The 25,836-nt window shown below is 40.9% G+C and overlaps 1 protein-coding gene and 1 long non-coding RNA gene across 2 annotated transcripts in view; one reads left to right on the top strand and one right to left on the bottom strand.

The window, feature by feature from the left end:
- Positions 1-232: 232 nt before the first annotated feature.
- Rnf217 (ring finger protein 217) overlaps positions 233-25,836 on the bottom strand; it is a 91,874-nt gene continuing 66,270 nt past the window's right edge. The window contains 4 exon segments of the mRNA NM_001106204.1: positions 233-1,067; positions 2,142-2,213; positions 4,720-4,921; positions 15,842-16,006. Of these exon segments, the coding sequence (NP_001099674.1) occupies positions 994-1,067; positions 2,142-2,213; positions 4,720-4,921; positions 15,842-16,006 (513 nt within the window). The 3' untranslated portion in view covers positions 233-993.
- Positions 14,627-20,456, top strand: LOC148006892 (uncharacterized). The gene is made up of 3 exons (XR_015644901.1): positions 14,627-14,801; positions 18,747-18,966; positions 19,222-20,456. It is a non-coding gene; the product is annotated as an uncharacterized LOC148006892 (long non-coding RNA).

Here is a 25,836-nt window from a genome sequence, read left to right as displayed (position 1 = left end):
AAAGATTTGTTTTTATTAAATAACCCCAGGACAGGCTAAAGTATGTGTGTCAAAATCCAAGGAATCTGAAAAGAGCAAGTGTCGGGAACTTGGGGACTTTCTGAAACCATCCGTTCAGTTTTGTCAGTTTACAAAGTTTAGTGTATGTCTCAGAGTGACATTACATACATCACCGTGTGTGCATGGGACCATAGGAAGGGCAAGAAACAGACATTTACCATGGAAACAACCTGTTGTTGACACTGGCTTTAATTCAGTACATTACCAAGTTAGGCCCACGGAAATAACCATCATGGCTGAAAGGCTGTATGAGAACAGACACGGAAATGGACGAGCACAAGGTTACGGAGCCTGGTTTAATACGTGTTTATATACACACATTCACATCCTTACATACACGCACCAGGAACTCAGGTTCTTCTCATCAATTTAGTTTCATTAATTCCCTTCTGGGTGCTGAGATTTTTTTTTAAAGCAATTACAGTATCCAAAGAACAAAATGACTATACCATTTGGGTTACAGATGACAACAGGTGCATTTGGTGAACTTTGATTTATCTTCTGAAAAGTGGCTTTGTTTGTTGAGACGGGCAGGATTCAGCTATGCATACCAAGTCTCAGAGACAGCCTGGGGAAGCACAAGGTTCAGACAATCCAAATAACACTCCTGTGAGGTGTCCTCAAAACACATCTGAGGATACCCTGTTCTCAAAGTATTTTCTTCCGAGAGCCACAAAGGCCAGAGTTACTATGTAAATGTCTATAGTTAACGAAAGTGACCGTTTCATTTTTCAGAGCAGCAATTGTTTAGGGAAAGGACAGGATACCATGGGAGTGCACCGTAGCTAGAGCACTGTGGCCTGCAGAGAACCACAGGACACGAGATGGCACAGGTTCCTCTTGGTGGTTTGAAGGATCCAACTCACAGACAGGTGCACAACCCTGCACGGCTCCTCCTGGTACCAGCTGACGTCATGTGAAGTCCTCTGTGGATTACCAGTGCATACCTGTCCGTGATCGCTTTCTCTGTTTTTTACAAAGGCAATATATAGGAAATACAAATAAACCTAGAAATTGAAAAAATGAAGGCAATTAGGTAGGAAAGCACTGAGGGGTGTGTGTGTGTATACATACATACATACATACATATATATATATGTGTGTGTGTGTGTATACATATATATTTAAATTTTCCTAATTTTACTTATATACAAACTAATTACAACAATCACTATCAATAGTTCACAACATAAAAATACATGGGATGTGTTTTTTGTAAGACTTCATTCTTTCTAGTTTCCTGTAGTCCTCTGTCCCCTTTATCACCCTCAGTTATACAAGTCTAATTAAAAACAACAACAAAAAACAATGTTTTCTAGTGAACCATATAGCTTTATGTCCATGTCTTTACTGTCACAATCCTATAATTTGCACACTATAATATTCATTCCATTACTTGTTGTTATAATATTGCATTTAAGAACACACAGTTTCCTGTTCTAACAAGTTTGAGATTTTAATGAGACCGGAGTCCCTCTACTTATAGAACAGATAGTAACATCTGTTCTATAAAGTCCCAACTGACTACAATGACTTAAATGTGAGATACTTTGTAATTCTCTCTGCCCCACACATTCATTATCTGGAAGGAGAAGTTTACATGTGGAAAATCATTCAATTCAGCAAAAGCATCCCATTTTCTATAGGGAATAATGATCAAAGTAGCTTTTATCTAGAATGTTTAAGTTGAAATTTTTTAAAGCAATGCTTCTCAAAGTGTGCCCATGGGCTAACAGCATTAGTAGCATCTGGGACCTTTTTAGAAATGTGAACTCCTGAGTCCAGCTAGCACACTGTGCTAGAAACTGACAGTAGGATCTAGCAATGTGTGTTTTCAACAGCTCTACAGGCTAGCTATACCATGCTAAGCTTGAGAACTAGTCCTTTATATGTTCCTATATTACAGCCTCATAAACACATTCTATAGGAAACATGACTTACACATCCCAAGCTGTATGGCTGTTTGAAGCAAGGTAGAGCAGAAACCACACACACACTGACTGATTCACGCTACTCTATGTACACTCACACTGTCCCTACTGCCATGGAGAAGTCTAATTTGAAATATGCCATGTTCTTACCAATTACAACTGCTATGGCCCCTAGTGCCAATCCCAAAACCAGGATAAGAGGCGCAATGAAGAGCTTTCCAGCTGGAAAACAAAAGGATAAAGATGAAAGGTTCTCACTGCTGAGTTACCGAGCAGTTACAGTAATCCTTACAGCAGCACAGGTACAAGTAAGGGCACATGTAGAACTGACACACAGAACGCAGTGCCACAAAGCCATGGGCATATGCTGAACACCCACAGGCCCCTTATTGTTTATAACCAAAATAAGATTATAATCTTTTACGTTGACACATTTCATTCTTTGTGCTTTTTCCTTTAGATTCCTCCTACTTTCAATATTCAAAATGTTGAATGATTAAGGATGGAGTGATTCAGCAAACAATCTATTAAGCTCACCAAGTTAGAGGAGCTGGTAGGGACCAATGAGGGTGTCTGACCAGGCCGGTGTCTAAGAAAAACGCTGTATTGACTTGCTAGATAAAGAGGGAAGTCATATGAATGTCTAGCAGACTGAAGACAGCTGCTGAGTAAGTGATGGGCTGGAAGTGACCCAAGTGAATCACTGAGACAAATGTTAACAGGAAGCATTGTAAGACAGATCCGTGCTGGCAGGCACGGCGTGCTTGGCAGGACCAGCGGCTTCTGTGCTGAATGAATAATTGATTGGTGATAATAATCACCACTGTTACGTGTAACTGTGGCCCAGAAGCCACCAGTGGAATCCCTGACTCTGGAAGGCAGCAACGCAGACAAAACCCCAACAGCTACTTATGTCTTGTTCCTGTGCTGTGACTTTTGACATAACTGTACAAACGAAATGTCACAAAAGTGTGAAGGGAACAGGAAGCCTGCAGTGGACCCACAGTTACTTAAGAATCACACAGCAATACCATCTGTGTTATGGTCATTGACCAATGAATGAAAGACAACAGCCATTTGCTGGGAATTTGTCAGGAAAAAACTAACTTTTTTAATTCATAGAAAAAAGTTTTGGAATTCAATGTCTAGCTATTGAAAAAACACAGCTTTAAATATCAATTTAACAACATTGCTTAATATTTAGTAAATTTAGAAATGAATCATTGTTCGTTTAACATAATACCTAGACATACTCTTTTTTTTTCTTTACATCAATGACAAAACTCAGTGCTTGTACATCCAATGAGCTGTAGGGAAGAATCTAGAATATAGTACCAAGGTTTACATATTTTAAGAGTCTGCTTTTCTTTCCTTGGCCCTGGCTTAGACTCTTTAGTAGTATATCTTCTTAAAGTACCCGCTAAGACATTTTCTTCACAGCAACAGAATACAGCCGTCAAGTAACAAGAGCACTGACTTTCCCAACCGTCACTGAGTTCAAGGAGCACATGCCTGCCTTTAGGAGGAATAACTTGACAGTATAGGACATGGTTAGGTCTACTTTAAAGATGATTTTGACTTGGGTAAGCAAGTTTATTCTTATTCCAAGAATAATTCTCTTAGGACCTCATTTTTAATCATCAAATATAATTTTTCACAGTCATAAATTATCTTATTTAAAGATTTTTAATTTAAAATTTTATTTAACTTCTGCTCTTACAATAAACCATTGATTGTATCTCTAGATTTACTGTTTTATTTGTTCATTGCTTTGGTGTGTGTGTGTGTGTGTGTGTATGTGTGTGTGTGTGTGTGTCTGTGTATATATGTGTGTATGTGTGTGTATGTGTATGTGTGTATAAGTGTATGTGTGTATGTATGTATGTATGTATGTATGTGTGTGTCTGTGTATATATGTGTGTATGTGTGTGTATGTGTATGTGTGTATAAGTGTATGTGTGTATGTATGTATGTATGTGTGTGTGTGTCTGTGTATATATGTGTGTATGTGTGTGTATGTGTATGTGTGTATAAGTGTATGTGTGTATGTATGTATGTATGTGTGTGAGTCTGTGTATGTGTGTGTGTATGTGTGTATGTGTGTGTGTATGTGTGTGTATGTGTGTATGTGTGTGTGTGTCCGTGTATGTATGTGTGTGAGTCTGTGTATGTGTGTATGTGTGTGTGTCTGTGTGTCTGTGTGTATGTATGTATGTGTGTGTATGTGTATGTGTGTATAAGTATATGTGTGTATGTATGTATGTATGTATGTGTGTGTATGTGTATGTGTGTGTATGTGTGTGTGTATGTGTGTGTATGTGTGTATGTGTGTGTGTCTATGTATGTATGTGTGTGTATGTGTGTGTGTTTATTCATCATTGTCTGTTTCATGCTGTACTGTACATATTTAGAAAGAGTCAATGGCAATCCTTGTGTTGAGATATCAGCTAAGTCCATACAAAAATTAATATGATATTCTTGTTTTCACCACTTGACTTTCACTCAGTGTTCCAGATGTGCTGATCATGGAAGAGTGTCATATTAACAATCTTAACTTTCCAATTTTGTTCACAAGGGGAGTGATTCTCTTCTTCCTCTATGGTAAGGACCTACTAGAATCTCTGGCACATAGCAAGCCCTCGGGATTCTCATGCCTGGGACCCTGCTGCTCACTGTCCTTCCTCGGATGCTGAGGAAGCAGGGAAGAGCAAGCGTGTGTGCTACTCACCACAGACTGACCCTCGAACTAATCTTCTTAAGTGAGGTCTCTCTGGGAGGTAGCGATATTTGCATCCAAATATACTGAGGTTTGATGTATGGTCTCCGAAAAACCGGAGCTGGCGGTATCTCTCTCCACATCGATAGCAAAAATTAGTGTTACACTGTGAACAAGTCATATGGTCACACCCTTCTGTCCTCTGGATATGGATCTGGATAAAGGGACAAACAGAGGGAAACACAATGTCTTTAAAAAGTAAAATATGTCAAGAAGTAAAATATATCAGTTTTATGAAATTAAAAGTCTTATGAGTATCCCAGAGTGACATTTTCAACTTGTTTATATTAATATTTATAAGTTTTCCAATATTAATTTTACCATTATGAACTTGTAATGTAGCTTTAGGAAATGCACACTGGGGAATATTTTAATGTAGCTGGGAATTTTATAGTTAAAACAAGAGTTGAACCTGCCAGAGTTTGTTGTTTGACTCTTAGCAGGTATGTTGCTGCCAGAGTCTACAACTTTACGTATTTCACTTATGACTCTACTCTTTTTCCTCAAGTACACAGAGTTAGCATGTGGTCAAGGGCATATGAGCAGTTACATTTTGGGGTCCCTACTAACCCAAAGCTGATGATCCTTGCTACTGGTCACCTCCCCCCTTCACAGCTATACAGTTTTCTTTTTGTCTATGCTGGTCCATAGACTTTGTCTATGCAGGCTTTGTATGGCCTATCAATTATCTGAGGGTCCCTCATTAAGGACAGATGTAAATTGTCAATAAAAACCTGGATACAAGGCCTCCTAGTCTCAGCTGCTGGCCCAGTGACCACACTTCTTGTGCCTATTTGTGAATAAGAAGGAGATCACAGCCATGCATCCCAGGTGGCACTAAGATGGCGCTCAGACCGGGACTGGGAGTACAGCGAATAGGCCTGATCCAATCAATTGCACCTCATGAACTGAGCAAAGGCCTGTACTGCCAACACGCAGGGGACTGGGAGGTGAGAGAACCGGAAGTTCAAGATCTTTCTCCACCACTAGGAGAGAAATCAAGGCTAACTTGACCTGCACGAGGCCTTCTCTAAAAAAAAAAAAAAAAAAGTAAAGAAAGAAAGAAAGAAAAAAGAAAGAAAACAACAAAACAAAAGCAAACAACAACAACAACAACAACAACAACAACAAAAAACTCCAGTAGTATAGGCCAAGGCACTTGTGAACCATTTCTAAGCCTTCACACTCCAAGGTCCTAGAAGGCATGTGAGAAATCCACCCTAAGCACTCAGCACCCACCGTCAACCTTTGGACTGACTGATCCATTGAGACAGAGATAACAAACAGTCTGTGGTGTTTGTGAGAAGGTGGCCGCATCACTGGTGACCTACAGAGACTGCTCCTGCCACTTCTAACCACACAGTGTGACCATCGTTCTTATTCCTACCCGAGCTCTGAAAAGTATTTGGACTACAGAACCTTGGGAAGTGGGACGAGCTGAGAGGGTCTTTGAAGGTTACAGCCCAGGCCTTGGTTCTGGTTGTACTCTCTGCTTTCTGGTATGTTATGATTTAGACACGTTCCTGCCACCATGGATGCGACTACTTGACCACACCTTCCAGTTACAACAGACTGAACCCCCTACAACCACGAGTCAAAACAAATCTTAGAGCTTGTACCAACTGGTTTGATCCCAGTTGTGCAAAAGTGATGAATATGATTATATAAATTCTTTATGACAGCCTGGAAGACATGGCCACCATTACAATAGTGGAATGGATGTCATGAGAGTAAACAAGGACTTTCTGGTTGAATTTAAATCCTGCATGACAGGATGAAACCCATACCTGGCATCAAGAACCTGTGGCTTGACAGTTCATAGACCACCCCATAGGAGAACCTTGTATTATCCTTCAGCCAGTTTTCTTAAAAATGTTCACTTGTCAAGGGGGTAGCACCACCAACAGTGGGCTCAACTTCCCCACATCAATCAATAACCAAGAAAACATCCCAAAGATATGCCCACAGGCCAATCTGGTCAAAACAGTTCCCCAACTGAGATGCCCACAAATAACGCTGTACTCAAACTGACAACTGTAGCTAACGAGATCTCCTCAACAGTCAGTCAAAGGAAAACATACTAATTAGTGATAGACTCCTGTAATCCAGTGCTTGGAAGTGTGAGGCATGAGGATGGCCTTGGTTACACTGTAAGATCCTGTCTTAAAAAGCAATATAAAATAAAAGACAAAATAAATATAATGGGAGTTTAGTTGCCATCAAGGAGTCAATGCCAAGGGGGAATAGGTAAGAGCTTATTACTGTCAGGCAATTACTAGAAGTTAAAGACCAAATGAGTGAAAAGCAGTTGCTTTTCCTGTCAGACATAGTTCCTAAAAATAAATAGGATGTTGGTTTCATGGTTGTTTGGTCTCTCCCATTGTGATGTTAGCTTTTTAACATCGTCAGCACCAATGATCCCTTGTCTCCATTGGATTTGTTTTCAGTAAACGGCAGAAGGCTTTATGCATGCTTCTGTCTTCGTTTATGAGGAAGGGAAGAGTCTGAAGTAGGTATGAACACTGTGTAATTTCTATAGAGCTTCGGAACTGATTAGCCCCTCACTACCATCTTCCTCCTTTACCACAGTACCTCTCATCCTCAGAAAACACTGACTTCCATTTCCTCATCTTCACATTCACTCTCAACCTTTCCCTCTGCTCTGGACTCCTCAAGCATCCATTAATTCCCCATGGTTGTCTAGCCAGAGATTACTCTCATTTTCCTGAAGCCCTTGTTCCTCTGAGTCATGTCTCCGTTCTTCCTCACCAGAACTCATGTTCTGGAAACATCCAGCTGTCTTCTACTTAGTCCTTTGCCCAACAAGCAATTACCTTCTTGCTGATAAAAGCCATCTTTCATGGCTTCTACTCTTAAAGGACTGTGTAATTTAAAGTGTAGACAGATAATCAATTGTACAAAAAGCATGTCTCCTAAGCCGTAAAAAACTCTATGAAGAGAAGGAGTGTGTGTGGGAAGAACGGTTAATGGAGGAGGAGCCTGATCTGGTGTTAAGGGCAAGAGGAGGTTTATCTGAGGAGGTGACATTTAATCTAGGAGATGAAAAGCAAGAGCAGTGTACTCGCTGAGTGGAGTTCCAGGGCGGAACACTGTTCTCAGCACCAGACTTCTGAATGCACCAGCCAAGTGCTGCTTATTCTACAGCCTAATTATCTGCATCCCCCTGCCTAAGCCCTGGCGGATAAAGTCTATGTTAGCCCAGATACATACTTTTATTTATCTATTCATTCATGTATTTACTTTTGTTAGTATTGTATTTGCATCTCTCTCTCTCTCTCTCTCTCTCTCTCTCTCTCTCTCTCTGTGTGTGTGTGTGTGTGTGTGTGTGTGTGAGCGTGTGTGTGTGAGCATGTGTGTGTGTGCATGCATGGGGCTGAGGGGTGGTGCATACATTTCTTTGTATGAGAGCAGAGGGCATGAGAGACATGTGTCCTCCTCAACCCTTCTGTGCTGTTCCTTTGAGTCAGGAAGTCTTCTTTTGAACCCAGTGCTTTCATTTTTCTTGGTTAAGCTGGAAGCCAGCAAGCAGCAGCAACCTGTAACGCAAGAGCTAGGGTTACAGGGGAGGATGGGGTTGTTGCGTGGTTGTAGGAATGTGAACTCTGGTCCTCAGGTTTGCAGTGAAGTGCTGAGCCACATCTCCTGCCTTCTGTGCATCACTTTGTTTTTGTGTTAAGGAGCTTACACATCCTCGCACACACTCATTCTCCAAGAATACTTATGAAGCAGCAGATGAGTGGTACCCACGATGTTACACACAATGGTTGAACCCAGTGAACGAGTTTTAAATGGTTATCTTCTTTTTTTAAGATTTATTTTATTTATTTTTAGTATTCAGACACACCAGAAGAGGGTATCAGATCCCATTACAGATGGTTGTGAGCCATCAGGACCTCTGGAAGAGCCATCTGTCCAGCCCCTCAGCGGTTATCTTCTTGTATCACTTGGTGTCATTAGTCAGCCCGTTACTACCTCCTGTCTCACCATCGGCAGGTGACCTCTCTTCTTTCATCCTCTGAACTCTCTTGGGTTTGCACTGCTTCACCTGGCCCTCGTGCTCCCAATACTTCATACGAGATCTTTGGGTGAGCTCTTTCCACACGTCAGTCACTCTTCCTCCACTCTATTTCATTTCTTTATCTCATTTGTGGACCTGGCCTTTAGCCTTTAGGTCTGCACAACTATCTGTTGTCATTTACATAGGACTTTTAGTCACTTCCAACCCAAATAAGCAAAACTCAAGTCACCATCCTTCTAGAGCACTTTCTCTTACAATAGCAAGATAAAGCTGTATCTTGTCTCCATGTGCAAGTGAGCTGACAGCTTCCTCACAAGTTTATGTACACAACTAAATGTCAACGGTGACACATTAACCTCCTTTAACTGCCTATGTCAGACAAATCATGAAGTTCACGGAGATGTAGGTCTAGGATGATTTGTCTGATCCTTCTCTTCTCAGCCTTGGGACAGCTAGCCTAGCTCATACCATCATCTCTTTCTAGAGGTGTCAATAGACACCTACTAGAAGCGACTCTCAATGGCCATTTCCACTCCCTGTTAGAGAGGTCAGAATTCTTCTTTTATTTGGCAGGAGACACCTGGCTATCACAAATGAGGCCGATGCTGCCTTGGGGTCTCCTGGAAGAATAAGACGCTTGCCATATAATTTTTAAGTGCATTAGATATTCATACAGATAAAATCTACTTATAATGTCTGAACTTAGACCCTAACTATTTTATGTATAAACACAAAGCTATTTATATAGTTTTCAAAGAGCATGTTTTCTTAATTTATACTACTATTATGTTACTGAAGATATTGATTGTATATGAACTTAGAGCCTTACTTCATTCTATATTAAAGGCCAAAACATGGTTGCATAGCTTTAAAATTAGTGACTGTTCTCATGGTATAACTGCACATACACATAAGCTTTTATATACATATACATATATGTATATACACATGTAAGCATGTTTAGACATATGTATACACCTTTTTGCCTTCATTTAATACTATTAAAGGACAGATATTGATATCTTAATTGCAAAGTTTATTAAGTATTAATACATGTATGTATCTGCCTGCTTCCTTATCTCTTTTAATATCATAATACATATTTACATATTATAGTGTATGTTGTTGTATTATCATAGTGTCACTTGCTTCTATTTTATAATTAGATCAATTCACAATTTAAAAATGGAGGGCAGGAAAGAAAAACAGAAAGAAAAAAATTTAAAAATGAATGTAATATGTATTTAGCAAGTTCTTTTTTCTCATAGAACTCTAGTTGTGGTTGGGTTTGTCTGCACATGCTCAGAATCCCAGCATGTGGCAGCCGCTGTGGGGTGACTGTAAGATAACTACCTACCACAAAGACTGGAGTGTGGTAGCAAATGTCAACATACAGCACCGTTATTGTTATTAACGTGTTAACAGTATAAGGGGGAAATAAAGACTGCGTATCAGAAGTTAGCATTACCTATCAGTATTTCAGCTTGTGTGTGCATGTACAAGTATGTTATAACTCAGAGCACCCCTGACTATAGCCTTGACAATTCCTTTAAAAGCAGAAAAGTAACTGTCTTTTCATTCTGAAACAATGTGTTGGCTTAGAATAAGTTACTTAGCTACCATTGTTTCATATTTCATATTATTTCACAAATCCTGTTACACATTAGCCTTAGAACTCATGTGGTTCCCAGGTAATTAGTTCTTTCCTATGTCTTATAAAATGGCTCAAACAGAGGCACAAGTTCATTTCTGTAGCAGGAGGATGGCAGTTGTCAGCTATAAATCACCTGGTTGGGTCACGTGACTAATGTCTATTACATGCCATAATGACTAAGCAAACAGCTTTTCAATTCAACACTAAGGAAGAAAGTAGCTCAGGAGGAGGTGGGTACATGAAATCCCTTTTAACTCCTGCCTCCCGCACGCACCGCCAAAAAAGATTCCTCAATAATTTTGGAAGCAACACAACTTTGGTTTAGTAAGCTCTGAATTCTGAGCAAAACTTGGCCTTCACCCAAAGAAGGAAACATAAAAAGTAGGCAAACTAAACCAAGAGACATTCTAAGTCCCTAAAGGATATACAGTGTACAAGTTACAGGAGAGGGTTGTCTGTGAGCTAACCAACGCCACAGGACATGACACTACAGGGCTCCTGATGCCTGGCTGAATTTTATTTTTAATTATGAGCAAGTCTGAATAGTTTAAGTATTACCAATGATGATTTAATGACTGTATGTGGACTCACTGTCCACATTTAACAGAGAAGGAACAGTTCAGCCTTTGCTTTACAAGGGTGAAAAGAGATGCTGTCTTGGCTCATTGCTTTCTTCATATAATTATGTGTGATTGACTCAACTTCCCGCTTGCTTTGCACTTGCCTCAAAGTATGATGTAAAACAAAGGTATGTGCTACTGTGTTTTCCAAGATCCTAAGTGGGAAAGGCATGTTTGGGGGGGGCAGGAGTCCTGCCTTAGAAACAATGGGGTTCGTCTCTGCCTTCTGATTGGAGACGGCAGGCATGTAACAATTACTCCTGGGTGAGGACAATAAAATAAAATATAAAATATTTTGCTTGTTTTAGATCATGGTCTTAAGAAGCAGTCGCGATTGAGAATCAAATGCCTTGTTTCAAAACCTAAATACTTGCCAGCAGCTACCAACTTCCCTGATGGTTTAATGTTGAAGAAGATGTGGCTGTGAAACCTCTAACAATAGTGATTTTATTTAGTTTTATATTGTTGACACGTGCTTATTATTTATAAATATGCACCTCAACTTTAATTTTATTTAATTTATCAAATCTTAACTCACTTTAGAATCACATACATTCGGTTAAGATGAACTTTCAGGCACTCACACAACATTTAATTTCTTTACTTGTGTTACATTTAATTTAAAGGTCAGTTCATTGTGAAATATGTTTTGTTGTGTTGTGACTAAGCTGAAGGGGAAGCCGACGAAATAAGCTCGTGCTTTCTTTGGAGTTGAACTTAGACAAAAAGAAAATTCATTTTTATAAGAATGCTGTGTCATAATTTACTAAATAAATCTCTGCCTTCAAAGTAGAAATGGGAGGGCGGCTGCTTCACATATTTATCTAGCACTCAGAAGGCAGGGGGACAGAGGCAGGTGGAGGTCTGTGAGTCTCAGGTTAGTCTGCTCTACAACCAAGATATGGGCCACCAGGAGCCACGTGGTGAGAAAGAATACTGTCTTGAGAGAAGAAGAAAAGGAGGAGGAGGAGGAAGAAGAAGGAAGAAGGAAAAGAAGAAAGGAAGAATAAAGGTGGAAGAAGGAAGAAGGAAGAAGGAAGAAGGCGGGAGGAAGAGGAGGACGAGGAAGAAAGAAGGCAATGATGTGACTAGAAAGGTGGCTCAGTAATGAAGAGCACTTACTGCTCTGGAACAGGACCCAGGATCGAGTCCTAGCACCCACACTGAGACTCCCACCCATCTTTAACTCTAGTTCCAGGGTATCTGATGCCTTCTCTGAACTCTGTGAGCTCCTGCCTATATTTGTATATATTAATTAATTAATTACAAAGTGGTAATGACATTCATCAAAATGGTTACACAAATTCACTCTGAATAAGACATTTCTACAATCTCATAAAATAATTAATGAGTAACCTATGGAATTGTATTTGTATGTTTACCCCAATACACAATAATTAGACTTATGAGTAAATATCTTGATCATAAATGATAGGAAAGAGCTTCCAATGCTTATTTGTAATATATATTAGATTCAATTATACTTTTTAATATATTTTATTCTTATACATGTGTGCATGCACGCCACGTCTACCTATGAGCATGCCATAGCATATGTATGGAGGTTGTACCACAAGACCGAGGAGTCTGGTCTCTCCTTCAACCACATGAGTTTTGAGACTGAGCTCAGTTTAACAGTTTTGATGGCAAGTGCCTTGAATTTATTGATTCATCTTGCTGGCCCCCAAAATCAATTATAAATACTAATTTTGATTTATTTACAGAAGTCAAATTTTTCACAGTAGCATGAAACTGTGATTTCCACCCGAGGCAAAGGCATCTCACAGTGGGAGAGGAGCTTTGCTGAGTGAAGGAGAGGAAGAACCTGCTGTACTTAACACACTTCCCACAAGGTTCACATATGATTCACGCAGGGACAGCCACATTCTAATGCTGCTTGAATGATGCTTCACTTAGGCGTAATCATTGGACCTCATTTGTCTACTCATCAGCCACACGATTGGAGATCCCAGCGAAGACAGTATTATGTATTATAAGATGACACTCACTGGCTTAGCAAGAATTAGAAATTAATTGGTAGGGCAGAATTATTTGACAAATACAGTTGAACCAACATGATTCAATTGGGGAAAATCATTTTAAGTGTCTGATTAATAATAAACACTAAATAAGTTATGGTTAGATTAAAATTTGAAAGTTAAAATATTGGTATGTCAAAAGCTAAAAGGAAAGAAAGAAAATAAACACTTGTATTAAACTTTTACATCAAACTTTTGGATGATAAGCGACTTTTTAAGCTTACAAGCAAATGCATGTGGAAAACATGTAAATAAAAATATATGTGTGCATGATATTTGTGTGTGCTTGTATGTATGTACAAAGAAAGAATTCAGACAAATAAAACTTTTAAAAATGTGTGCAAGTCAATTAAGTAAAAGAAAAAAAGAAAAAACAAGCAGAGAAAATATTCTATAAAAGGAGTAAAATTTTTGAAATGGAGAGCTCATAGAATTTGATGCAAACAAGAACGCCTCAGCCTAGCCCACTCAAATGGTCAACTGATACAAACGGAAAATGTAAGAGTTCGTGACGAACACCAAAGAACGTGAATACTTATTTAGCTTATAAGCAAGTAAGGAAATGCCAGTATGAGGATGTATGTCACAATTACTAAATTTGCAAATGAGTAACAGTATTCTTGAACTCTGAATAGGAAAGAAAAGCTCACCAGAAATCTGCAGACATTTCTGGGAATTAAGCTGTTTCAGTGCTTTTAGAATTCAGTAATGGGACATTATCCACCAAATATGGAGAGCCTGCGTCCCTACACTCGGTAGCTCACAATAGCACATGCCACCGGTTAAACGGGAACGAAGATGTATCCATGCACACACTGCTCATGTCCTGTGTGTAGTATGGCAAACGAAAGCAAACATCAGGGAAAGGACACTTAAGCGGAGAGGACACAGGTTCCAGAAATGTTTACTGATATTAGAAATGTCTGAGTGGTTACATCGGGAACTAAGGCCCGTCATAAAAGTGAATTCAGAAGGCCATGGGCTGTGGAGACAGCGGATATGGTGGTGCAGTAGGGTGCTTTCCCTCTCACCCCAAATCCTATCAAGTTTATGAGTTTAGAAATGAACACAAAATACAAACTACTATTAGTACTATAAAATTAACTTAAAACACAACAACAGAATGCAAAAATATAAGTAAGTTTGGTAAAAACAAAATTCAAATACATTTTGTTACAAGTATTGAGTCTATTTACATGAAAATGAATTGTTCATTTGGAAGCATTGTATATGAAAAATCTGAAAAAACCTCTTTCAGATGGTTTCCTTTTTCATATTTGTAAATTTTAATGGATATTTTGTGAAAAGTGCTCTTAGAGTATAAAACACTAACTCACCAAACCTCTCTCCTTAATTCCTAGTAGGAAAAAAGAAAAAGAGGGGTAGTGATTTCAAGAACAAAACAAAACAAAATCAGAAAATATAGAGCTTTAAAGTCACATATGGAAGGAAATAAACAGGTTTGCAGTCAAAACAAGTCATAAAAATGACTTACACTGACCTACGCTTTATGGTAGTTTTCAGGCGTCATGTGGGTGGCCCCATGCCTCCTTCCTTTGGGCTGTTTAAAGGGCAGTCCTTTTGAAAGCCTCTTTACCTGCTTTATGGGCTACCGCCCTCCCCACGGTCTCTGAGCTATTTATCTGTACTCGTGGAAACTGCAGCCATTGTTAGAGCCCGCGGTGAGTAACCAGCTGCTTTTCCTCCGTCCTTCCGCTCACTGTTAGGTTAGGATACGGATGGTACCCTCCTCTGTATGTCACGGGGCCATGTGTTCGGGGTACAGTTTGAGAGCCATACTAAGTGGAAATTGCTTTTATGACTATTTAAGATGGGAGGTAGACTCCTGAGGAAAGTGTTCCATAGAGTGAGTAGCTCCCCAGCACCTACTGGCCTGGCCTGGGTTTGAAACTGAGAAGTTCTCTGAATGGAGTGCTAGGCAAGAGAAGGGCGAGCCGTCTCATCTCATACCTGCTCTACAGTGGGGCAAACACTGATGTACGCAGAGCCATTGGCTCAGCACAGACATAAAGACTGGAATGGGACCAACCTCAAGAATTAAGTCAGGCTAGTCTGGAGGTCCCAGCTATGGAGGCTGAGACAAGACAACCACTGGAACCCAGGAGTTCCAGTTCAGCCTGAGTAACACTGAAAGGACTTCTCTCAAAGAGTTCTTCTTGTCACTAAGTATACAGCACAAATGTCACACTACACTACTTACTGCCTATATGTATAAGACTGGATATAAATTTGGCACAGCGAAACATTACATGCTCAATAATTTATTAGTTTATAAAATGCTATTGCTACAATTTGAATTCACCATTATTATTTTTTATAATAATTTAAATTTCATTTATCTAGTGCTAGATATCAAGGAAGTAACTAAAAAAATTATTCTTAAAGAAAATAAGGCCCAATATGGTTGCCTAAGAGTAAATTTGTTGGAAGACAGCACAAATTCTTTTCAATCACACACATAACTTTCTAAAGTAAATCTTAAGATAAAAATGTCAGGCTGCGATGGATGCTAATGGCACTAATAGTCGCCATTTATGTGACTGTATGTTCAGTTTGATACGCAGTCCAATTACTCTTTAAGAACGAAATGGCAGAGCCCCCTCACACCTGATCACAGTTATGCACATGATCCACGTCCATGCTGCAAGTACTGTCCCTTTAAATGCGGACGCCACTCCCTTCTTGCTAAGGCTTCTCTCACCTTGCACTTTGGACACTTCTGGGCATTTCTCTGCCCGTGCTCAATCTCACTGGCCCAGTGACGCAATAACTTGTCTCCTTTTCTGTACTCCTTGCAGTTAACACCTTCATGCCAAGGAGAGTGGCACTTAAAACACCAGATGAATTGGCAAGTGGGACACTGGATCTGTGCAAGAGAAACAGTCATTAGTACCCATGAGGCATACTGAGTATTTTCTATCACTGTGATAAACACTATAAACAAAAGCAGCTTCAGTAGGAAAGGGGTTGTTTGGCTTACACATTCCAATCACAGTCCGTCATGGAGGGAAGAAAAGGGAGTGCAGCTGGACCTGAAGCAGAGACCACAGGGGAAAACACGCTTGCTGGCTTGCTCAGCCTGCTCTTATATAACCCAGGACCGTCTACCTAGGGTAGCACTGCCCAGAGTGGGCTGGGCCCTGCTTTATCAATCATTATTGAAGACAATGCCCTCCTGATGGAGAAATTTTCTTAGTGAAGGTTTCTTCTTCTCAGACAGCCTGAACCTGTGTCAAGTTGACAAAAAAATTAACCAGCATAGTGCCTCAAAGATAAGAATGTCAGTGCTTTGGGAAATTAACCAAAAGCTTATTATTTGACATATTTTTCCCAAAACCAGAAAAGCTTCCCACTAAAATAGAAACACTCTGCTACTGAAAGAGGAAAACATCGTTTTGAAAGGATAGTTTGTTGTTCAGAGACTACTCAGGCATTAACTAAGCATGAGGCGTTTTCATTTTGAAAACAATTTGGTTGTTGAAATCTCCCCCCACTGAAGCACAGAATGAATCCTGAAGGCACTACATCTGATCTCTTTGACCATTTGTCAATTCACCTGTCCCCCGAGCCAACTTTCTAGTCTTTCCATTGCTTTTCTCGCCGAAGGCTTGCTTAACGCACAAGTGGAAAGCACAGTGCTGGTGCCACGCTGCTGAGCCAGCACTGAGGGTCCTGTTAGAGAGGTGCAGTATGTGGACTTGCTGGTGGCACTAGGACACCATCAGAAGGAAGCCTTTGTGGTGAATGCCAATGTATGGAGTATGCTCATTGGGAACATCTGACGTCCACTCAGCATGGAAGTTATCTTTTTAGAATGGCAGTGCTGTGTTCTGCTTCATGCAGTATTCTTCATTCGTGTTATGGTGTGATAAACGCACCATCGAATCCCTGAACTCCAGCGCCAAATTCTAGCATCATCAGATGAGAAGATGTAAGATCTCTTTTAAAGGAAATAAAACAACAAGCCTGAGGATCTGAGTTCAATCCCCAGAACCCATGTTTAGCAAGAGCCAGACATAGAGGTTGGTCACACTTGTAACTGTAACTCCGGGACCAAGTGGCCGTCCAGTATAGCCTAGCTCAGTGAGTAAGATGTAGTACACGGCCAAGCAAAAACGCTCAAGGAGGATGGTGCTTAACGTTGAACTCTGCATGAACATACTTGTACGCACGGATACTCAGACACAGACAAACATACACTGCTGTCTCCTTCCCCTGCAGGGTTTTAAATCAGATTTATATTGTATTTATTAGTGAATAGAAGAAGTAATGTATAGTTACTTTGAGACCAGGAAACACTTCACAAAGGTGGGACACTACAATGGCTCAAGGATTCTTATAGACAAAAGTTGAATTACATCTACAGCTTTTGAACAATGATAATTAGGAATATTCAATTATATTAAGGTATCATAGTGAAGGAGTCAGGCACCTGGTGCCTACACCAGAGAATGTGGTACAAAACAAAAAGTCCTACTAATTCTTACCAACACAGATTTGGAGACAAACTGAGAGAGCCACTGTGAAGCAAGATCTGAAGTAACTATGAATAATAAAAATTCATACTGAGCTAAAATAATATAGGACGATAGCAACTTTGACCTCAGAGAATATACCTGAATAGTTATAGACCTGGTTTTTGTCTGAAGATGCCACGATGCCTTATTCATTATGACCTTAACCACACTCAAAATCAGCCTTATATCAATGCAGATACCAACGCTGCCTCGTGTTCAGCTATTGCCCTCAGGAGATGCCAGTTCACAACCACAGGCCCACCACATGAAGTTTGCCTTCTGGAATAAAATTATCTTCACACAGATGCATCATAGTTCCTCCTTCCCACCGGGACTGGTTTGAATGTGAGATGTGATACCTGCTCTCCAGCTGGGGGCACTGGAACATAGCCTCTCTGTGCTCCCAGAAAACACTTCTCAGAAGATTTCCCCTCAGTGATGCTGGTCTCTTCTTGATCTCCACTGATTTCTTAGCTCCAGCTGACCAGCATCAACAGTCCCAGTAACGCAAAGATTCGCTTTAGGAGTTCTGGTGTCTTGTTAATCACAGCCCCAGCTAACCAAACCACAGAATCTTCACAACTAAAACAACCTGACAAGTGGCCCTGACAAGTCTTTAATCTTCCCTCTGAAACGTTACAAGCCAGGATGGATCCTTTGCACTGTTTTCAACATTAGCTTCCAAGCGCCCACAGAACATCCCACAGAGCTCTTAACACCCAATGGTTCTTCTAGCCCAAAGCTCCAAAGTCCTTCCACAGTCCTCCCCAAAACATGGTCAGGTTGTCATAGGAATACCCCACTTTGGTACCAACTTCTATATTATTCAGGGTTCTCTAGAGTCACAGAAGTTATGGATAGTTTCTATATAGTAAGGGAATTTGTTATGTTGACTTATAGTTTGTAATCCAATTCCCCAACAATGGTTAGCTGCGAATGGGAAGTCCAAGGACGCAGAAGTCGCTCAGTCCCACACGGATGGTTTTTCAGATGGCCTTCTGTAGAAGTAGAGTCCTACAGATGTGCTGGCAAGTAATTGCAAGCAGGCAAAGAAGAGTAAATCTTTTTTCTTCCTATGTCCTTATGCAGGTCTCCAGCAGAAGGTGTGGCCCAGACCACGCCTGGATCTGGGACTTGTTTTGTTCCAGGCTGATCTTGAACTCAGAGATCTTGCCTTACTCTCCTGGGATTAAAGTCGTGTACTACCTTGCTGAGCCCTAAGCTTTTTATAGCCACTGTGCTTCAAGATCTCCATGTCAAGATCCAGGTCAGAAACTTGTGTCTCCCAGCCTCAAGATCTGGATCACAGGTGATTATAGTTCATTCCAGATATAGTCAAGTTGACAACAAGGAATAGTCCTTACACATACCCATGCTAAAGTTTCAAAAGGACCAATCTATTCCCTTCATCTCTTTGACTACTGGGCCCAGAACTTCTCCCAAATACATGTAGTTACTGGTTGACCTGGTTGACAAGCTGCCTAAGGATTAGCTGACATTTGTTGTGGCACAGAGGTTATTCCCTCTTTAATGAAAAGAAGCAAACTGTCTCTTCTCTTCTTAGGTGCAAGATGGGATTCACATACATCAGGCCTTCACTGTGGCAGCAGACAAGAAGACTGTAGGTGCACATCCATGGAGAAGACAGCTGACATTGGCCTGTTTGCTCCTGCTCCCAGGACTGTCTGCTTCTCCCTGAGCCTGCTCTCGTCCTTCCCAATCCTGTGTGTGTGTGTGTGTGTGTGTGTGTGTGTGTGTGTGTGTGTGTGTGTGTGTAGGGGACATGCTTAGGAAACCTCATTGAGGTGGCCTGAGAAAGATCGCCTCTTTGCTTCCTCTGAAATGGATCTAATTAACAAGATGTTTCCATTGATATATCCTGAGGAAGCTTATTGCTTCAAAATGTCTTCTCTGTGCTTCCCAACCATATTTAGGACCTTTACCAGGAAATTTATATTAGGTGTACAGATATCCAATCTCTCCAAGAGTCTACAAATTCTCTGAGGCTAAAGTCCTCATCTGCCTCCTGGGTGCTCGAAGCTAATAGCATAAACCACAGGCAATTAGTAAGTTTTCTGTAAAAGGAATCTGACTAAACCCAGGAGCTGACGTAACACTGATGTGGCACTGCCACAGCACCAGGTGACATTTTCTAAACATTTTATCTTCTTGACACTTTAGTATCATCTTGAATAAGGTGTAAACCCTTCTGCATGAACTAACTTCATGTTTCTGACACTACAAATCCATCTCCTTTTGCGGGAATCCTTGCCATACCGACACTTAAACTCAACTGCCCTAAGCAAGCGATGCTTTCCTGTAAACTCATCAAGCCTCTCCTCCCCAAAACACTCAAGAATAAGAATTTAAAATAAAGAAAACTGCAGATAAGTTTTCACTAAATTCCCATATTCCTATATATGATTTTAGCAATTTATTTGTGTATATGTATGGCATGTGTATGTGTGGGTTCATGTGGGTTTCTGCACTTGTGTGTGGAGGTCAGAGGTCAATGTTTGATGTTTTCTTCTCTTGCCCTTTCTTTTATTTTCGAGACAGGGTTTCTCAGTGAACCTGGAGCTCACCACTTGGCTATGCTGCTTGGCCAGAGGTCCTTGGCATCAGTCTTTCTCCAAGCCTCCCCAAGGCTGGGGATTACAGATGCATATTGCGTCTTCAACTTTTATGTAGGTGTGGAAATCTGAACCCAGGTTCTCCAGTTTGCACATCAAGCACTTAACCCAGTGAGCCAATGCCCAGCCTATAATTTTAAATAAATCACAAAAATCATTACATATTACGCTCAAGATGTCAGACAACATCCATGCGTACATAAATCCCTCTGAAGATGAGAGCTACCTCAGTTTCCCATGATGGACTTAATTCTAGCATCAGCTTAGACATATTCTCAATAGCGAAACAATTCATTTGCAGCAAAGTCATATAGTACCTGAGTGACAGGTACTAACATACTGGTTTGTTTTTTAACGTTTCTGACATAGAATAAAATGAGAATATCTTGTCCGTAATGAACTTACTAGAAGCAGACAGGCATGAAGCCGGGCAGTCATATAATCATAGTCTGCAGAATCTGCCGAGATAGAAGCTTGGACAGGTCAGGGCCTGGAAAAGATGTTTCAAGGAAGACTGGAGTCTTGCACAATGGGCAGAATGCTGCTGTAACATGTGCTATAGCCCTCTGTTAGCCACAGTCCACCTGGAGTACTAGATTGGGCCCTGAAAGCACGCACAGAAACAGGTTATTCTAACAGCCAGAACTGAGAGGGCATTCAGCTAGCTTACCCTGAACCGTGCTGCTTTTCCAATCAACAGACTCTATAAATCCCTATAATCCAAGAGGGCTGCAGGTCTGGGTTCAGGGCAGTCAAGATGGAATATAGGTTTTAGTAAGTAATAATTTAGGAATATCGGAGGGGAGAATGTTAGCCACATAAAGATTTGGAAGTGGCCCAGCCATTGAGCTGTTTAAGACATATTAAAATATAAAGGCTGTGTGTGTGTGTGTGTGTGTGTGTGTGTGTGTGTGTGTGTGTGTGCGCGCGCGCGCGCGCACTCGTGTATGCATGTGTGTCTTTCATTCGGGAACCCAAAACATTGGGGTGGGTAGCAAGGAGCAGCACTGCGGTCTCCGTCACCTCCTCCACCCCGCAGCAGTGATTAGTGGTGATCAGTGTAGCATTAAGTGGGAAATGCAACAGGGGATTGCTCCAAAGAGCCCCCTTTCCCTCATGCAAGATCACAGTTTCACTACTCACCTGGAAATACTCTGTAGACTCCTTCTGAGGTCAGACAGCAAGGCCTAGGGAAGTGCCTGAGTCCCAGGCCCACTTTTCATTAATGTTTAAAGGGGAGAGGATAGGAAAATTCTGTCTTGAGTTACCTCATCTCTAGGCCACTGTGGCACCTCACTGGGTCTATGCAAATGGGAGAGTAAACGAGAGAAGGCAGGTTTACAGAGGGTAAAAGAGAAGAAAGGCATGGTCCTAACCCTTCCTGTTCCTGAGCATCTTCTGAGCAGTGTACACCAGCCCTAGATGTGCTGGTCAACCCCGAAATCGGGTTTGTTCTAAAACCAGAGGCGATGTGGTGAAGGGAAAACAAACAAACTCACTTGTAAACACTACTGAGGTCAGTTTATGTCAGCTGGAGGTCCGGATGATGATGATGATGATGATTGTAAAATATGATGATATTTATGATAAACTATCAGGTGAATTTCAATATTTGACTGTTAGAAGTAAAGGGCAGGAAATTTTTCTAAAACTTTAGCTGTTTTCTGGAATCAAGAAAGAAAGACAGGTAAGTATGGCAAGGGCCCTCATAAAAAAACAAAGGGAGAAAGAAATGTGTTCATAAAATCTAGCCAGCTTGCATCACCACCGCGCACCAATAAACACTTCAAGGTTAACATATGCGACATACCCTTTGTTTAAGTAGCTTCCTTAAACCTGGCTGGACAACTTCATTTTTCTCTCTCTTGTGCAACAATGTTTAAAAAGCTACCTTTGTTTTCTGCCATCTGCTAACACTGACTATGCGTCAGTCAAGTTAGTCCATGTGAGGAGCTACATTGACCCTGGTGGCTGACTGGCAGCCTGCTTCTCATTTGTAAGCAGTCAGTTTGAAGAGATGATGTGTTGGGGGTGGGGGGAGGTGGAGGAAGGCAGGGGTGGGGGGGAATGTAGAAAGGAGAACAGAGAATACTAATTTCACATTCATGGGGAAGCCTGGAATATTTTTGCACATAGATAGCTATCCTCTTGTCGTTTCAATCAGAAGGAACACTAAGCACATTTTATCCTACCCTTCTGAAAGCCCTTAGGAAATTATTTTCACCACATACTGAAATAGCATATGTGTGCAGCTTTAAGGACTGTGATTACCCAGAGGCCTATGACTATTACAGAAGGCTGGAAAAGTCCTAGAGCTGTAAGATTTTCTCCAGGACATCCTTTTATCTGATGGTGAGTCACAGTACCATTGTGCAAATCACCCCGGTTGAGCTTAATAAGCATTGTGATGAGTGAAGGGCTGTTATTAGTTTTACCTTCAGGAGCCACATAGGTGCGGTTGACATGTTCCCCGTGTTGATATGCACGGCCTTCAACTCAAACTGAGTCAGAATGAAAAGTGGCTCATTCTTCGTCTTCACTTGGGAGGAGAGGGGAGTTTGGAGCCTCAATAAACTATGAGTAGCTGCTTCTGACCGTTGGTGATAAACTGTTCCTCTCTACTTGTCTACCCGAAACAGAACTCTCACTCTTTTCACTACAATGAGTTTAGTTATTATGATGGCTGTTCTTGATTGGTCACGAGTGGAATCAATTAAAACCCAAGTGAATGTGTATACCAATAAGAGATTTTCCTTAGTTAAATCATTTGAAGTGAGAAGACACACTTTTAATCTGGATCTTTCAAGGTTAGGAAATCCACCCTTAATCTGGCCTCATCTTTAGATGTCAGCCTACACACAGAACATGGAGGAAGGAAGGTCTCTGCTTCTTGCCTGCTTGCTCTCGCTCTCACTGACTGTCAGTAGAGCCTTCTTTGGGATTCCGGTGTATACTGAAAACCAGCTGAGACAGTCAGCCTCCAGTGGACTGAATAACTACTGGATTCTTGGACTTCCTATTGGGTGACAGCTAATGTTGCTGTATCTGGGCCACAACCTATAAGCCACTCCAGTAAATTCCCTTTCCTTTTTCCTTTATATCTTCTTCCTTCCTTTTATCTACCTCTTTCTCATATATATTATATATTTATACAGATAGATTGATATGTGGTAAATAGATGATAAATAAATTCTATCAGTTCTTCTCTAGAGAAAGAACCATGACTAATATAAAGTTAGAAATCTCTCTTCCTACAACCCCCTACAACTGATGACCTGTATAAATCACTTCTGACTCTGATGTCCCAAGGGGTCTTTACGTCATCAACATACTTCTAACTCAAGTGATTTACTATGACCTAAACAACCTAGCCTGTTGCCCTTCTTCAAGCCAAGCGGCCCATCTCACCCTCTCCTATTCCTACCATCCATTTCTTGCCCTATCCATGCCTCCACCTCTGCTCTTGTTGACTCTCCTCCTTTCTTGACTCAGGGCTGCTGACCTTGCTCCCTTGCCTAACAGTAGTGAGCACAGAGGTGGCTGGTGTGTGTGGAACATGACGATATGTTAGTCACGGTGCTAGTCCTTTCTATGTGTGGTTTCACTCAATCCTCACCACACCCTTAGAGCAGAGGTGCTATTTACCCCCAGGTAAAGATGCATAAACTAAACTCAAGGTATTAGAGAAAGCGTGACAGGCTGAGACTACAAATCACGCTTACCTATGTTGGCAAACTCAACATTAAAATATTTAATAACCTTTCTAATCGCTTCTGCCTTTTCCTTCTCCCATATTCCCAAAACTTTCTATCCAGATGTATTCTAGGACATTTATTATTATTTACATGTTGGACACTTATTAGTTCCTGTAGCAAGCAGAATTCATAAGAATGCTTGTAGGATGGTGTCATTATACAGGTGGAAGGCAGGTACAAGATAGAACGAGGCCTGTCACTGGACGAGAAGGAAGGATGGGCGGGAGAAAGGTTTTAGAGAGGGGAGGAGACTGGAACAAGAAGGAGAAGCAGTGGAGAGAACATGGAGTCAGATGTTAAGATTCCCCTCTACACATTTACAGGTTGTTGTGAGTGTTCTTAAGGGATGGAATGTTCAGGGCTTTGTGTGTTTAGGTGGGCAATGATATCTTATCAATTGGATCAAAGGTTATTGTGTTGTGTGTTCTTTCCTGCGTCAATTTAAGTTCAAGAGAGTGTGTGGTGGTTAGACACGCTAGCCCACCATGAAATTGGGATGTGTATGATTGACATGGTGGCAACCTACCTTGGGAACTAGACGGGTAGACAGATTGCTGCCAGGCTCAGAGAGAAGCCATTGACAGTGTGATATGGGATGGAGCAGAGCGGGTGAGACGCTTTGCTGACTGAGATGAAGAGATCTAACAGATGTCTTGGGGCACTACAGTGCTGGACCTAGTGCAGGGTAAAAGACAGCATTTTATTTAATTTTACAGCAACAAATACTGGCAAGTCTGTAGCTGCTTAATAGCAATGAATGAAGCCGACCTAGACCTGGACCCCTAGACACCAGGTGGAAAGACAGGTTCTAACCAGATGACTACACAAATGTTCTATAAAATCCCAAATGACAGTCTCCATGGAGACACACTTCAGGTGCGGGTGATATATTCGTCTCTAGCTGTCATGTGAGTACATTTAAGCCACATTAACTTTCTCATTGCGAACACGCTTGCAACTTGATGGGCATTAAGTATGACATCGGGGCATTAAAGGGATGGTTTAGGCAAGAAATTGTATTTTTACTCAGAAACTGAAGTCAGTCTTATAGAAATGGAATTGTATAAATTGAAGGAAAAAATAAAATTGACTTGACAAGGTTGTCTTGGTATATATTTCTCAACCCAGGAAAGCACTTATTCAATGTGATATGAATTTGACATGTTTAGAATACATCGAATTTTATTCAAATTATTGCCAGATGTAAGCTGTTACCTGGAGACCAGGAGATACAAAGGAGTGCCCAAGAGTTCTGATTACCTGAAAATGCTACATTTCATCTGTCCTGCTGGCATTTGTTAAAATAAATATTTAACAATGGTCTTTACAGAAAACATAAAGACGAAAAGCCCAGATACGGCAGTTTTGATCTTTATGTGAGAAGCATCATTCAGCTGGAAAATGACTGAGACATTTTAGATCAGTTTTAGCCTGCTCCCTTAAGTGCTTCCGACTTGATAGCCAAAGCCATGGTAAATGCTCAGAGTGACTGACGTCTTAGAATGATGCTGTAACTTAGTGATTCAAGAACAGTATTACTGAAATAAATAAATGTGAAGAAGGACTTGTTGATAGGCACAAAACCTGTGTACAGCTATAAATAATGTCATAAAGAGATACTATATTATTTGGAAACGTTAGGAATTACCAGCAGTCTTTTTTGTTTGTTCATTTACGTCATAGTTTGAGTGTTAGTGTTTTGTCTAAGCTCTGCCCTATGGTATCAGGTATGCCTGATACTGTAAACAGGGCTGCTTGCCCCCTCCTCACTCTTTTACTCTTTCCTTCTTG

The sequence above is a fragment of the Rattus norvegicus genome, chromosome 1 (assembly GCF_021556685.1).
Source record: "Rattus norvegicus strain SHRSP/BbbUtx chromosome 1, alternate assembly SHRSP_T2T, whole genome shotgun sequence".
Lineage (NCBI taxonomy): Eukaryota > Metazoa > Chordata > Mammalia > Rodentia > Muridae > Rattus > Rattus norvegicus.
The sequence above is the reverse complement of the archived record's forward strand: the minus strand, read 5'-3'. Positions and strand labels throughout refer to the sequence as shown.